General features: G+C 36.8%; 1 protein-coding gene across 2 annotated transcripts in view; it reads right to left on the bottom strand.

Moving 5' to 3' along the window:
• LOC143958220 (immunoglobulin superfamily DCC subclass member 3-like) overlaps positions 1 to 15,117 on the bottom strand; it is a 319,528-nt gene that overhangs the window by 130,230 nt on the left and 174,181 nt on the right. For both annotated transcript variants that reach the window (XR_013270102.1, XM_077467717.1), the window contains exon 6: positions 8,204 to 8,362. Coding sequence is in view for 1 of the 2 variants with exons in the window: in XM_077467717.1 (XP_077323843.1) it covers positions 8,204 to 8,362 (159 nt within the window). In the remaining variant the exon portion in view is untranslated. The remainder of the gene's footprint in view (positions 1 to 8,203; positions 8,363 to 15,117) is intronic.

Raw genomic sequence — 15,117 nt, 5'->3', positions numbered from 1 at the left:
GACTCTGGATCCGCCCCTGATATACCCCATGGGTAGGGTCAAGTACCCTTTACTGACATTTCCTTCTTCAAGTCCATTGGTTGCTAAGATCGCGACCCAGGAACCGACGTTACACTTGCCCCAACGGGAGGACAGAACTTCTATACTATTCTATACTATCTATACCTGCTCCTGCCCTACTGCTACACTGACCTACATCCATACTGTAAGCAAGTGGGGATGCCTAGGGTGGAAACTGGTGTAAGATGGGGTATTAAGGGGAACCTTGATGTGGGGAGGGCTCTGATGGGGACCTTGATGTAAGGGGTACTCTGATAGGGACCCTGATGTAAGGGGTATGCTAATGGGGAAGGGGGGCTCTGATGGGGACTTTGATATAAGGGGGATGTCTAGGTGGACTCTGATGTAAGGGGGCTCTTATGAGAACCCAGATATAAGCGGTGTTCTGATGGGGACCCTGATAAAAGGGGGTACGCTAATGGGGAAAGGGGGCTCTGATGGGGGACTTTGATATAAGGGGGGGTGTCTAAGTGGACTCTGATATAAGGGGGCTTTCATGGGAACCCAGACATAAGTGGTCTCTGATGGGGACCCTAATGTATGGGGGGGCTCTGGTGGGGACTTTGATGTAAGAGGGTCTCTGATGGCTAAGGTGGAAACCAGTGTAAGGTGGGGTTTTAAGAGGAATTCTGATGTGGGGAGGACTCTGATTGGGACCCTGATGTAAGTGGTGCTCTGATAGGGACTAAAATGTAAGGGGACACACTAATGGGGAAAGGGGGCTCTGATGGGTACTTTGATATGAGGGGGGATGTCTAAGGTGGACTCTTCTTATGTAAGAAGGGTTCTAATGGGAACCCTGATCTAGGTGGTGCTCTTGGGGGGGGGGGGGGGTACTCTGATGGGGACTTTGATGTAAGAGGGTCTCTGATGGGGATTTTGATGTAAGGGGGGTGCCTAAGGTGGAAACCAGTGTAAGGTGGTATTTTAAGGGGAAATCTGATGTGGGGAGGACTGTGATGGGGACCCCGATGTAAGTGGTGTTCTGATAGAGCCCATAATATAAGGAGGTATGCTAATAGGGAAGGGGGGCTTCTGATGTGAAATTTGATATAAGAGGGGATGTCTAGGTGGACTCTGATGCAAGGAGGACGCTTATGGGAACCCTGATATACCTTGATATACGTGGTGCTCTGATGAGGAGTCTGGGGACCCTAATGTAAGGGGGGTCTCTGGTGGGGATTTTGATGTAAGTGGGACTCTGATGGGGACTTTGAAGTAAGGGGGGATGGTTAAGGTGGAAACTGGAGTAAGGTGGGGTTTTAAGGGGAACTCTGATGTGGGGAGAACTCTAAAGGGGACCTTGATGTAAGTGGTGCTCTGATAGGGACTGTAATGTAAGGGGACACACTAATGGGGAAGGGGGGCTCTGATGGGGACTTTGATATAAGGGGGGGGGTGTCTAAGGTGGACTCTTATGTAAGAAGGGCTCTTATGGGAACCCTGATTTAGGGTGGTGCTCTTAGGGGGACTCTGATGTAAGGTGGGGTTTTAAGGGGAACCCTGATGTGAGGAAGGCTCTGATGGGGATCCTGATGTAAGGGGTGCTTTGAGAAGGACTGCAATGTAAGGGGGCACTCTAATGGGGAAGGGGGGTTTTGATGGGGATGTCTAAGGTGGACTCTGATGTAAGGTGGACTCTTATGAGAACCCAGATATAAGTGGTGCTCTGATAAGGACCCTAATGTAAGGAGGGGACTCTAATGGGGACTCTGATGGGGAGCCTGATATAAGAGGGGCTCTAATGAGGACTCCGATGTAAGAAGAGACTTTGCTTTCTTTTACTGAGGGATTCTCCTCTTTTATTGTGACACATATCATACTGATTCTAAAAAAAGATCCAAGCAAAATGTATTCATTCATTTAATTTTTATTGATTTATAAAAAAAACTTTTTTTTGGCCCCCTGAATATTTGTAAATATAGGATGTGCCCCCCCCCCCCCCCCTGTATTGAAAAATCTAGAGACCCCTGAATCATAATAGAAATGGACTATAGAGCTTTTGTTGTGATCTTTGAAGATCTCTCAGAATTAATAACTTCCCAGTAAACACAGCTAGAGAGGTCTAAAGCTTTTTTACTGATTGGTGTTAACCACTTAAGGACCGAGCCTCTTTTTCAGACACGGTGTTTACATGTTTAAAACTGTTTTTTTTTTTTTTTTTGCTAGAAAATTACTTAGAACCCCCAAACATTTTATATTGTTTTTTTTTTCTATCACCCTAGAGAATAAAATGGTCGGTCATTGCAATACTTTTTTACACACCGTATTTGCGCAGAGGTCTTACAAGCACACTTTTTTTGGAAAAAATTCACTTTTTTGAATAAAAAAATAAGACAACAGTAAAATTAGCCCAATTTTTTTTAATATTGTGAAAGATAATGTTACGCCGAGTAAATTGATACCCAACATGTCACGCTTCAAAATTGCGCCCGCTCGTGGAATGGCGTCAAACTTTTACCGGTTGCATGTTTTGAGTTACAGAAGGGGGCCAGGGCTAGAATTATTGCTCTCGCTTTACCGATCGTGGCGATACCTCACATGTGGGGTTTGAACACCGTTTTAATATGCGTTCGCTTCTGCACGCGAGCTCTGCGGGACAGGGCGCGTTTAAAAAAAATATATTTTTTTTTTAATTTATTTTACCTTTTATTTTTTCACTGTTCTTTTAACAAAAAAAAATCTGTCACTTTTATTCCTATTACAAGGAATGTAAACACCCCTTGTAATAGAAAAAAAAGCATGACAGGACCTCTTAAATATGAGATATGGGGGGGTCAAAAACACCTCACATCTCATATTTACACTAAAATACAATTTAAAAATAAATAAATAAATTGTCATTTAAAATGTTTTTTTTTTTTTTTAAATGGCCCTTTAAGAGCTATGGGTAGAAGTGACGTTTTTGCATCACTTCTGCCTTCAATGTCATGGAGACGGGTGGGGACCATCTTCCCCTCACTCAGCTCCATACCAAGGAAGAAGCAACATCCGATCGCACCCGCCGCTGCCGCAGGCTCTGGTAATCGACGAGGGCACCGGGGTGCAATGGGAGGGGGCCCTCTCCCGACGCCGATAAAAGTGATCTCATGGAGAATCCGCCGCAGAGACCACTTTTATTTGAAACCGGACCGCCGGCCAAAGAAGAGGATACCGGGGTTATGACAGCTAGCTGCTACCCTAACACCGATATTCCTCTTCAAAGTTAGGACTTATATCGGCGTGCGGCGGTCCGTAAGTGGTTAACTGCTTACGGACTGCCCACCACACAATTACCGCGACAGGGCGGCCCGGCTGCATGAAACAATGCACTTTTTTTTTTTTTTTGCTCTTCGTGGTCTGGGGAACACGTGCCACCGGCGACCCGCTCCCCTCTGCTGTGATTGGACACAGCGGTAGCCAATTATCACATCCGTCGGCCGTCTCGTGTGTACACAAGTCCGTCACACAAAAGTCCAAAGCACAAAACACAATGTTTACCAAACACGACATTAGCAGAAGGTGCCCAAAGGGTGGCGCTCAAGAGCTCAAATTCCACGTAGTACGTCATTACGGTCGTGTTTGTTGGCCGTCAATTGTGTGTCGTTTTGTATGCAAGGCAAGATCCCGGCACACGCCCTTCGGACAAAAGTCTGACCCTTTGTTGGCCAACAATCCGAGTGCGTACGAGGCCAGTGTCATTTATATAGTGACAGTGCTTTTTTTTTTTTTTTTTAGCACTGATCACTGTAATGATGTCACTGGTCCCCACAAAGTGTCTGAATGGCGCAGCCCCGCTAAAAAACAAACAAACGCATTACTAGTAAAAATAAAAATGCCATAAAAATATCCCGTAGTTTGTAGACGCGATAACTTTTGCACAAACCAATCAATATACGCCTATTGGAATTTTTTTTACCAAAAATATGTAGCAGAATACATATTGGCCTAAATTGATAAAGGATTTTTTTTTTTTTTGGATTTGATTTGTAGCAGAAAGTAAAAAAAAAATATTTTCTTTTTCCAAAATTGTCAGTCTTTTTTATGTTTATAGCACATAGTTTGTAGACGCGATAACTTTTGCACAAACCAATCAATATACGCTTATTGGAATGGTTTTAACCAAAAATATGTAGCAGAATACATATTAGCCTACATTGATTAAGAATTTTTTATTTTTTTTGTTTGTTTTTTTGGATATGTTTTATAGCAGGAATTAAAAAATGTTTTTTCCCCAAAATTGTCGCTCTTTTTTTATGTTTATAGCGCAAACAATAAAAACCACAGAGGTGATCAAATACCACCAAAAAAAAGCTCTATTTGTGCGAAAAAAATGGACATACGTTTTATTTGGGTACAGCGTCGCACGACCGCGCAATTGTCAGTTAAAGTAACGTTGGTGCCGTGTCTGAAAAAAAAAAATGGCCTGGTCATGAAGGGGGTGAAACCTTCCAGGGCTGAAGTGGTTAATATGTAAATAGTTTGATGTCCATATATCAAATTATAAATAGTTTACTGTGTAAGTCCATAGTCTGAATACACTTTAAACCCGCTTTATGCACCCCATATTTAATGATGCAAGAACCCTCTTTTTTTTATTTTTTTGCATTTTTTTTTTTTATTAAGCAGGAAATACTGTATACATTTTATTGCCCTCTTTTTTTTTTTTTTTTGCTTTTTTTTTTATTTTTTTTATTAAGCAGGAAATACTGTATACATTTTATTGCCCTCTTTTTTATTTTTGCATTTTTTTTTATTTTTTTTATTAAGCAGGAAATACTGTATACATTTTTTTTTTAAGCAGATTATCAGATCAGAGGGTATTTGAAACAAAGATAGTATATAATGTGTGCTATTTTCCCATCCAATAATCTTTAAAAAAACAAACAAAAAAAACCTACCAACTGTCATGTTAGTAACACAATGCAACACTTTATATGGATTTGTTTGGCCTTTATTATGTCAGAGACTCTGCGCTATAAACCGTTTTTTACATTGTGAGTATTCTGTATTGTACAGTAGCAGTGCTATTGTCAGGGGGCGCTGAATATAAATTCACATAATTCTAAAAAAAAAAAATAAAAAAAATTAAAACCATTTATCGTTTTCCTTCCACTCCACAATTATGAGCCACTTTGTGTTGGTCTATCACATAAAATCCCAATAAAATACATATGTAACCTCTAACGAGCAGGGCCCTCTGATCCCTCCTGTATTGATTTGGACTGTAATTGTACTGTCTGCCCTCATGTTGTAAAGAGCTGCGCAAACTGTTGGCGCTATATAAATCCTGTATAATAATAATAATAATAATAATTTAAGTTTTTTAGTTGTAACATGACAAAATGTGGAAAATTTCAAGGGGTATGAATACTTTTTTTGTTGTAAATATTCTAGATAGGAAAGTATATCAGAATTACTTGTTTTCAATTTTTTTTTTTTTTTTTAAACATTTCTTCAGTCACTTCTTGGTTTCTTGCCTAGGCAAATGATGTCACACATCCCAGGAGTTGTCGGGCCTGGTTCACGCCAATGCGTTTTTTTGGTGCTTTTTGCAGAAAAACGCACTGCAGTCCATTTAACAATGGTTTCCTATGGGACACGCGTTCACATCTATGCTTTATTTAAAACGCGAAGCGATGCTTATATTTGCTTTTTTTTGGGGGGGTTTATAGACTTCTACCATACCTCCCAACATTTGGAGATGGGAATGAGGGACACCTACTAAGGCTGGATTCACACCTATGGCAATTTTAGTGCTTTTTTTCATTTTGAAGATTTGGCCAATTGTGGGGTCGGGTGTCAAAACCTGTTTCCTGATTGGCCGGGAGGAGGATCAGTGTTATAATAGTGAATATTCATTCGCCGTTGAAACACACCTGGGTGGGATTGCAGGGCGTTCTCTGCCCCCCCCCCCCCCCCCCAAGCACTCTATCTTGAAGCCTATTGGAGCCTCTGGCTCTAATCAGTGCTTGAAATAAAAAACACCCCCCCCCCCCCCATTGGAATCCATGCATGCAGCCTCTTGAAATGGGCTGGGCGCGTGGATAGGAGGGGCGTGGCGGCACCCCTGCGCCCTTAATGGTTACAAAAATTTAAAGCGTCGCCCATGGAGATGTTTAACCACTTAAGGACCGAGCCTCTTTCTGACATTTGTTTAAAAGTTCAAAACAGTTTTTTTTTTTGCTAGAAAATTACTTATAACCCCCAAACATTATACTTTTTTTTTTCTTCTAACACCCTATAGAACAAAATGGCGGTCGTTGCGATACTTTCTGTCACACCGTATTTGCGCAGAGGTCTTACAAGCGCACTTTTTTTGGAAACAAAATACACTTTTTTGAATAAAAAAATAAGACAACAGTAAAGTTAGCCCAATTTTTTTTAATATTGTGAAAGATAATTGTTATGCTGAGTAAATTGATACCCAACATGTCACGCTTCAAAATTGCGCCCGCTCGTGGAATGGCGACAAACTTTTACCCTTAAAAATCTCCATAGGCGACGTGTAAAAAAATTACTACAGGTTGCATGTTTTTAAGTTACAGAGGAGGTCTAGGGCTAGAATTATTGCTCTCGCTCTACCGATCGCAGCGATACCTCACATGTGTGGTTTGACCACCGTTTTCATTTGCGGGCGATACTCGTGTATGCGTTCATTTCTGCGCTCAAGCTCTTCGGGGCGGGGCACGTTTACATTTTTTTTTCTTAATAAAAAAAAGAATTAAAATAAAATAACAAAAATAAAAAACTACTGACATCAGTGGTGGAACTACCAGGGTCGCAAAGGTGGCAAACCTTTGCGCCCCCTGGCCCTGGCGTTATGACCCTTGATATCTCACCAAAGCCTCCCAACCGGGGCTCTTAAAAAAAATAATAAGAACTAAAATTGTAAAGAAAAAAAAAAAAAAAAAAGATAAAAAAGAATTAAAATAAAATAACAAAATGAAAATAACTATTGACACCAGTGGTGGAACTACCAGGGTCACCTGGCCCTGGCGTTATGACCCCTGATATCTCACCAAAGCCTCCCAACAAGGCTCTTAAAAAAAATTATAAGAACTAAAATTGTAAAAAAATAAAAATAAAAAAAAGATAAAAAAGAATTAAAATAAAATAACAAAATGAAAACAACTATTGACACCAGTGGTGGAACTACCAGGGTCACCTGGCCCTGGCGTTATGACCCCTGATATCTCACCAAAGCCTCCCAACAAGGCTCTTAAAAAAATAATAAGAACTAAAATTGTAAAAAAAATAAAAAAATAAAAAGATAAAAAATAATTAAAATAAAATAACAAAATTAAAATAACTATTGACACCAGTGGTGGAACTACCAGGGTCACCTGGCCCTGGCGTTATGACCCCTGATATCTCACCAAAGCCTCCCAACAAGGCTCTTAAAAAAATAAGAAGAACTACAATTGTAAAAAAAATAAAAAGATAAAAAAGAATTAAAATAAAATAACAAAATGAAAATAATTATTGACACCAGTGGTGGAACTACCAGGGTCACCTGGCCCTGGCGTTATGACCCCTGATATCTCACCAAAGCCTCCCAACAAGGCTCTTAAAAAAAATAATAAGAACTAAAATTGTAAAAAAATAAAAATAAAAAAAAGATAAAAAAGAATTAAAATAAAATAACAAAATGAAAACAACTATTGACACCAGTGGTGGAACTACCAGGGTCACCTGGCCCTGGCGTTATGACCCCTGATATCTCACCAAAGCCTCCCAACAAGGCTCTTAAAAAAATAAGAAGAACTACAATTGTAAAAAAAATAAAAAATAAAAAGATAAAAAAGAATTAAAATAAAATAACAAAATGAAAATAATTATTGACACCAGTGGTGGAACTACCAGGGTCACCTGGCCCTGGCGTTATGTCACCGGGTTTGTTGGGAATGGGCTCAGAGGGACGCTTCTGGATAGGAGAGGGACCGGGACGTGTGTGTATTTGGCGCCATTACTATTCTCCCAGGATGCATCTTTCAGACTAGGCACTTGCCTGGAGCTCAAGGCTTTTTACTAATAAATTGTAAATATAAATAAAAAATATAAATTGTTTTATTCCATAATTTTTTTGTACTGTTTGACATATTAGAAATCTATTGGTGCAGAATTGTAAAGTTTAGCAAATTTGAATTCCTTGTTTCCTTACCCTGAACTACGAGCCTCCCCTGTGCCGTCCGGCGCACCCTGGTGCCCGGCTTGTTGGCCGCACAGACGTAGATTCCAGAGTGATGTACGGTGAGGTCCGATATCATTAGATTCCCCGTTCCCAATACCTGGATCCCTTCCACACCAATAGGACGGCCATCTGCAAAGAGACCAAAATTCACGTTCATTGATGGTGGCTCCAGGTCCTGGGATTGGACTTGGTTGAGATTAGATCGATTGAATGGACCGGGTCTATTCCAAATGTAAACGGCTACGGCAACCAGAATGTACGTTAAGTAAAAAGAACAACCCGCCATTGTCTAAAGAAACGGGCAGAATGACAGAACACACACGGAAAGAGAGCCTTGCGAGCTCATTGGTAGACATGTGCACTGCCGAAAATGTGTTCATTTTTGTTAAAAAAAATAAATCATGTTTTAGGTCATTCGTTATGATTGCAATTCGTAAGTTTGAAAATTCGAGAAAAAAAAATAGAAAATTTGAAAATCCAAAAATTTTAAAATCTGTAATATTAACTAATTAATAATAACTATTACTAACTATAAAATTCTAGGTATTGGAATTTCCTTTCAAATTTGGCTGTTAGTGAACGTAACGAATATGAATTTATCAGTTTTTATGAATTATCCAAAATAACAACTGGAACGCAACTAATTAATAATAATAAATAATAATAATAATATATAAATAATAATAAAAATGTTTTATTATTATTATTATTTATTATTAATTTGTTCCATTCCATTTGTTTAGTAGCGGCATTCTTTATTTTTGGATATTTTGTAAAAGTATTCGTTACATTCCCTAACAGTTAAATTTGAAAGGAATTTCCAATACCTATAATGTAACAGTTAGTTATTATTAGTTAGTTAGCTATTTTTTTGAATTTCTGGATTTTCATTCTTATTTTCGGATTTTAACATTTTAAAATTTACGAATTTTCAAATTTGTGACTTTTTAGGTTTTTTTTTTTTTCAAATTATCCAATTATCAAATTTACGAAGTGCAATCATAACGAATGGCCCAAAAAACTAAAACAAAAAACAAAAAAACAAATTAAACAAAACCGAACTAATTTTTCAGCAGTGCACATGTCTAATGGCTACTGCAGCAGGCTTGTAGGCAGGTTCAGTTAGCTAATAAAAAAACAGCCAAAGGCCAAACGCCGCGCTAATGAAAGTATATGAATGTCCAAAAAATAAAAATAAATCAATCGGTAGAGGAGCCAGCACTTCGAGTTTTAGAATACAAGAAAACCCCTAAATCAGTGACAAATAAAAAAATAAGTGCAGTGCTAAGTGATAAAACAATAGTGAAAAGAAAAATTTACATAAATAATAATATATCAAGAAATATGCAGAGCTACACCTTTGGAGCCAATCCCCAGACGACGTCCGCTTGTGACGAAACGCCGCGTAGGGAGGTGCTTTGACGTCATCACGTTTGCCTCGTTGGAGGTGTAGCTCTGCGGAGGACAGCGAGCAGGGAGAGTGTTATGGGACACCGATGATTTCATATTGCGTTATATTGCAACTTTCTTGTAAGTGCGATCTATTTATTTTTATTAAATTCTTTATTTAAATACTACACAATGGGAGCTTTTATTATTTTTATTCCCTGAGTGGTACCGATCTAGGATCAGCTGTATTGCGGCATTAGGTTTTTGGGAGACCGAATTCCCTGGGCTTGCTGAGACCATTCTATTGGTCTTTGGAGTCGGTAAGGAGAATATTTGCTCACTTCCTGGGTGTTTTTTCACTTGGCAAAGGGATTTCATACTCACTGATCTTCGTTGGCAATTCACCTAAGGACTTGTATCTATGGACTGATTTTCACTATACTTTCACTTTTTGGGACTCTGCCTTAGTTTTCACTTTTAGCATTTTTTCACCAGATATTTTTAGCCACTTTAAATAATATATATATTTTTTTTATGTTTATTATATATGCTTAATTCTAGTGTGCAAATCTATTATATTTAAGCAGAGTTTGTGCTATTAATCCAGCATATTTCTTGATATATTATTATTTATGTAAATTTTTCTTTTCACTATTGTTTTATCACTTAGCGCTGCACTTATTTATTTATTTGTCACAGGTTCAGTTAGCTAGTCTGCCACCAGGAGGCTCAGTAGCACCCTCCTGCAGTGATGTTATGGGTGAAAAATTTGTTCAATTTTGTTTCATTCGATTTTGTTTTTTTTTGTTTGTTTTTCAGGTCATTCGTTATGATTGCAAATCATAATTTAGAATATTCGAAAAAAATAGTAAATTCAAAATTCTAAAATCTGAAAATTCTAAAATCTGAAATAATAACTAACTAATAATAACTATTGCTAACTATTAAATTATAGGTATTGGAAATATTTATTTATTAATTTGTTCCATTCCATTGCACTGCCGAAAAATGTGTTCGTTTTTTTTTTTTCCAATTTTTGGGTCATTTGTTATGATTGCAATTCATAATTTTGAATATTCTAAAAAAAATTGTAAAATTTGAAATTCTAAAATCTGAAAATTCTAAAATCTGAAATAATAACTAACTAATAATAACTATTGCTAACTATTAAATTATAGGTATTGGAAATATTTATTTATTAATTTGTTCCATTCCATTGCACTGCCGAAAAATATGTTTGTTTTTTTTTTCCAATTTTCGGGTCATTCGTTATGATTGCAATTCATAATTTTGAATATTCTAAAAAAAATTGTAAATTCAAAATTCTAAAAACTGAAAATTCTAAAATCTGAAAAAATAACTAACTAATAATAACTATTGCTAACTATTAAATTATAGGTATTGGAAATATTTATTTATTCATTTGTTCCATTCCACTGCACTGCCGAAAAATGTGTTCGTTTTTTTTTCCAATTTTCGGGTCATTCATTATGACCACAATGTGTAAGTTTGAGAATTCTAAAAAATTTGTAAATTTTAAAATTCTAAAATCTGAAATAACTAACTAATAATAACTATGACTAACTTTTAAATTCTAGGTATTGGAATTTCCTTTCAAATTTGGCTGTTAGTGAATGTAACGAATACGAATTTATCCGAAGTTACGAATTATACTAAATTAACAATTGCCGCATCTAAACAAATGGAATGGAACAAATTAATATTAATAAATAACAATAATAATAATATTTTTTTTATTATTAGTATTATTTATCATTAATTATTTCCGTTCCATTTGTTTAGATGCGGCAATTGTTAATTTCGTATAATTTGTGACTTCGGATAAATTCGTATTCTTTACATTCACCAACAGCCATATTTGAAAGGAAATTCCAATACCTAGAATTTAATAGTTAGTAATAGATATTATTAATTAGTTAGTTATTTCAGATTTTCACATTTTTAGGTTTTCAGATTTTTGCATTTTCAAATTTACAAATTTTTCCAAATTGACAATTTTTTTTTTTCGAATTTACAAATTTTGTTCACATTTATGTTTTTTTTCTAATTTACCAATTTTTTCTAATTTACCAATTTAAAGAAATTCATTAAAAACACGAATTTGGAACGGAACGAATTGCACATGTCTATTGAATAGGAATGAGATACTAGGGTGGTTGATTTACTAAAGGCAAATAGGCTGCTCACTTTGCAAAGAAAATTTCCCACAGCTTAGTAAATGAGGTGAAGCTCTGCTGATTTCCACCATCCAATTATGCGCATTTTCCTTCAACATCATTAGGTATTCTTTGCAAAGTGAATTTCCCCACATTTCACTGAGCTAAGTGAAAATTCCCCTGTAAAGTTAAAATTCCCTTGTAAAGTGAGCAGCCTATTTTCCTTTAGTAAATCAAGCTCCAAGGTGAACAGGAGCAGAGCAGATGATTCCGCCCCCACACCCGCCCTTCACCACCCCAGCAATGGGGTTGATTTACTAAAGGCAAAAAGGCTGTTCACCTTGCAAAGGAATTTTCACTTAGCTTGATAAACGAGATAAAGTTTTGCTGACTTCCATCTCCATCATCCAATCATGTGCATTTTCCCTGAATGTACCCTGTTTCCCCTAAAATAAGACCTAGCGTGATTGTCGACGATGGCTGCAATATAAGCCCTACCCCCCAAATAAGCCCTAGTTAAAGTCCTTCTATGTCTTATTCTCAGGGTAGGGCTTATTTTTGGGGAAAGAGGGTGGGGTTTATTTGGGGGGTAGGGCTTATATTGCAGCCATCACCGACACTCATGCTAGGTCTTATTTTAGGGGAAACGGGGTAACTGGGTATTCTTTGAAAAGTGAATTTTCACCACATTTCTCTTAGCTTGATAAATGAGGCAGAGCTCTGCTGACTTCCATCTCACTTGCCTGGGATTGGGTATTCTTTACAAAGTGAATTTACGTGATACTCACTGAGCTAAGAGAAAATTCCCCTGCAAATGAAAATACCGCTACAAAGTGAACAGTCTGTGTGCATTTAGCAAATCAACACCAACGGAGCAGGTAGCTCAGCCTCCTTCATTTTAAGCAATGGGATTGATTTACTAAAGGCAAATAGGCTGTTAATTTTTGCAAGGGAATTTTCCCTTAGCTTGTAAAATGAGGTCATACTCTGCTGACTTCCATCATCCAATTGTGTGCATTTTCCCTGCATGTGATTGAGTATTCTTTGCAAAGTAAATGTTCACCACATTCACTAAGCTAGTAGAAAATTCCCCCCAAAAAAGTGAAAATTCCCTTGCAAAGTGAACAGACAATTTGCCATTAGTAAATCAACCAAAATGGGACAGAGAAACGCCCATAGCTCCATGGTGAGCAGGAGCAGAGCAGGCGAATTTTCCCTTAGCTTGGTAAACACGATAAAGTTCTGCTGACTTCCATCTCCATCATCCAATCATGTGCATTTTCCTTGAATTCTTTGAAAAGTGAATTTTCACCACATTCGCTCAAAGAATATTTCGCATGAAAAGTAAAAGTTCCCCTGCAAAGGGAAAGGCCTACTTGCCATTAGTACATCCACCCCAATGGGAGAGAGAAACAAGGTATGCGGGTCAATCAGATCCCCGACGCCAACAATGGGGGTTCATTTACTAAAGGCAAACAGGCTGCTCGCTTTGCACTGGAATTTGCTCCAGAGCTTAGTGTCATCAAATTTTACTTTCATGTAGAAGGAAAAAAAAAACAGCAGTTTTACTTGCACATGATTGGATGATGGAAATCAGCAGAGCTTCCCCTCATTTACTAAGCTCTGGGTAAAATTCCCTTGCAAAGTGTGAATTCTCTTGCAATGTGAAAAGCCTGTCTGCCTTTAGTAAATCAGCGTCAATAGGTACAAAATATTAGACATGAATTTCTGAATTCCGAAAATCCCCAAATTTTCGAAATTTGGAATTTGAAAATTCTGAAATTTGGAAGTTGGAAAATTCGGAAATTCCAAATTCGAAAAATGTGTTTGTTTTCGTTTCATTCGGTTTTTTTTTTTTGCTTTTTTCGGAAATTCAAAAAATGGGAAATCTGAAAATTTGGATTTTCACATTTCTGAATCTTCAAATTTCTAAATTTGGAATTTTTGAATTTGGAATTTCCGAATTTTCCAACTTCCAAATTTCAGAATTTTCAAATTCCAAATTTCGAAAATTTGGGGATTTTCGGAATTCAGAAATTCAAAAATCCGAAAATGTGAAAATCTGAAAAAAAAGAAAATCCGTAAAATTTGAAATAATAACTATTAAATTATAGGTATTGGAATTTCCTTTCAAATTTGGCTGTTTGTAAACGTAACAAATACAAATTTATCTGAAGTTACGAATTATCCAAAATAACGAATGCCGCATCTAAACAAATGGAATGGAATAAATTAATAATAAATAATAATAATAAAAAGGTTTTATTATTAACATTATTATTTATTATTATTAGATCATTACGTTCCATTTGTTTAGATATGGCATTCGTTATTTCAGATAATACGTAACTTCAGATAAATTCGTACCTGTTACATTCACTAACAGCCAAATTTGAAAGGAAATTCCAATATCTATAATTTAATATTTTTTATTAGTTAGTTATTTCAGATTTTCGGGTTTTCGAATCTTCAGATTTTCATTCTTTTGAATGTTCAGATTTTCGTTCTTATTTTTGGGTTTTCAAATTTCCAAATTTCCAAATTTTATAATTTCGAATTTCCGAAATACCGAGCTTCTGAATTTCTGAAATTTCGAAATTTCAAATTTCCGAATTTCAAAATATCAAATTTCTGAAGTTCGAAATATCAAATTTCTGAAATTTAGATTTTCTGAATTTTAGAGTTATCCAATTTCCGAAAATTTCGAATTTCTGAAATTTAGCATTTTTTCCAATTTCTGAAATTTAGAATTTCGGAATTTCCAAAATTTAGAATTTTAGAAAATTCGTAAATTAGAAAATTCGTAAATTAACAAATTTGTCAAAATTTATTAAAAAACTAGTTTGGAACTAAATGAATTGCACATTTCTACAAAATATTACTTTATTATGAAAACCCTTGCGGATTCCTACTGAAGTGATTAGCCTCAGGTGATGCACAGTGATGAAACAAACTATCCTATATAAGTTGTACCTGTATATCTGCAGCTCTCTGTCCTCTACATCTTCCTAAAGCACACATTTTTCACAGCATTCCTTAGCTCCAGAAGGCAGGGGGCGGGATTCAAATATCATCCACTGCACAGCATAAAGCTGGGTGTAATCTGAGACCTGAGTGGAGGCAATAGACCCCCCACCCCTCCCCTTTACATAGTCTCAAAGAGAAACATACACGGTTGAGGCTCTCAATCACCTGCTGTGTGTTGGAGAGGGGCAATGCATGATGCAGATAGCAGAGCCACACACTATAGAGGGATGTGCTTTGTTCATGTTTTGTTTCTGAAGGTTTACAACCACTTTAAGTGTTAGCCCTTGTACA

The sequence above is a fragment of the Lithobates pipiens genome, unplaced genomic scaffold (assembly GCF_037356315.1).
Source record: "Lithobates pipiens isolate NorthernLeopardFrog02 unplaced genomic scaffold, aLitPip1_a1.2 Scaffold_6, whole genome shotgun sequence".
NCBI classification, from domain to species: domain Eukaryota; kingdom Metazoa; phylum Chordata; class Amphibia; order Anura; family Ranidae; genus Lithobates; species Lithobates pipiens.
The sequence above is the reverse complement of the archived record's forward strand: the minus strand, read 5'-3'. Positions and strand labels throughout refer to the sequence as shown.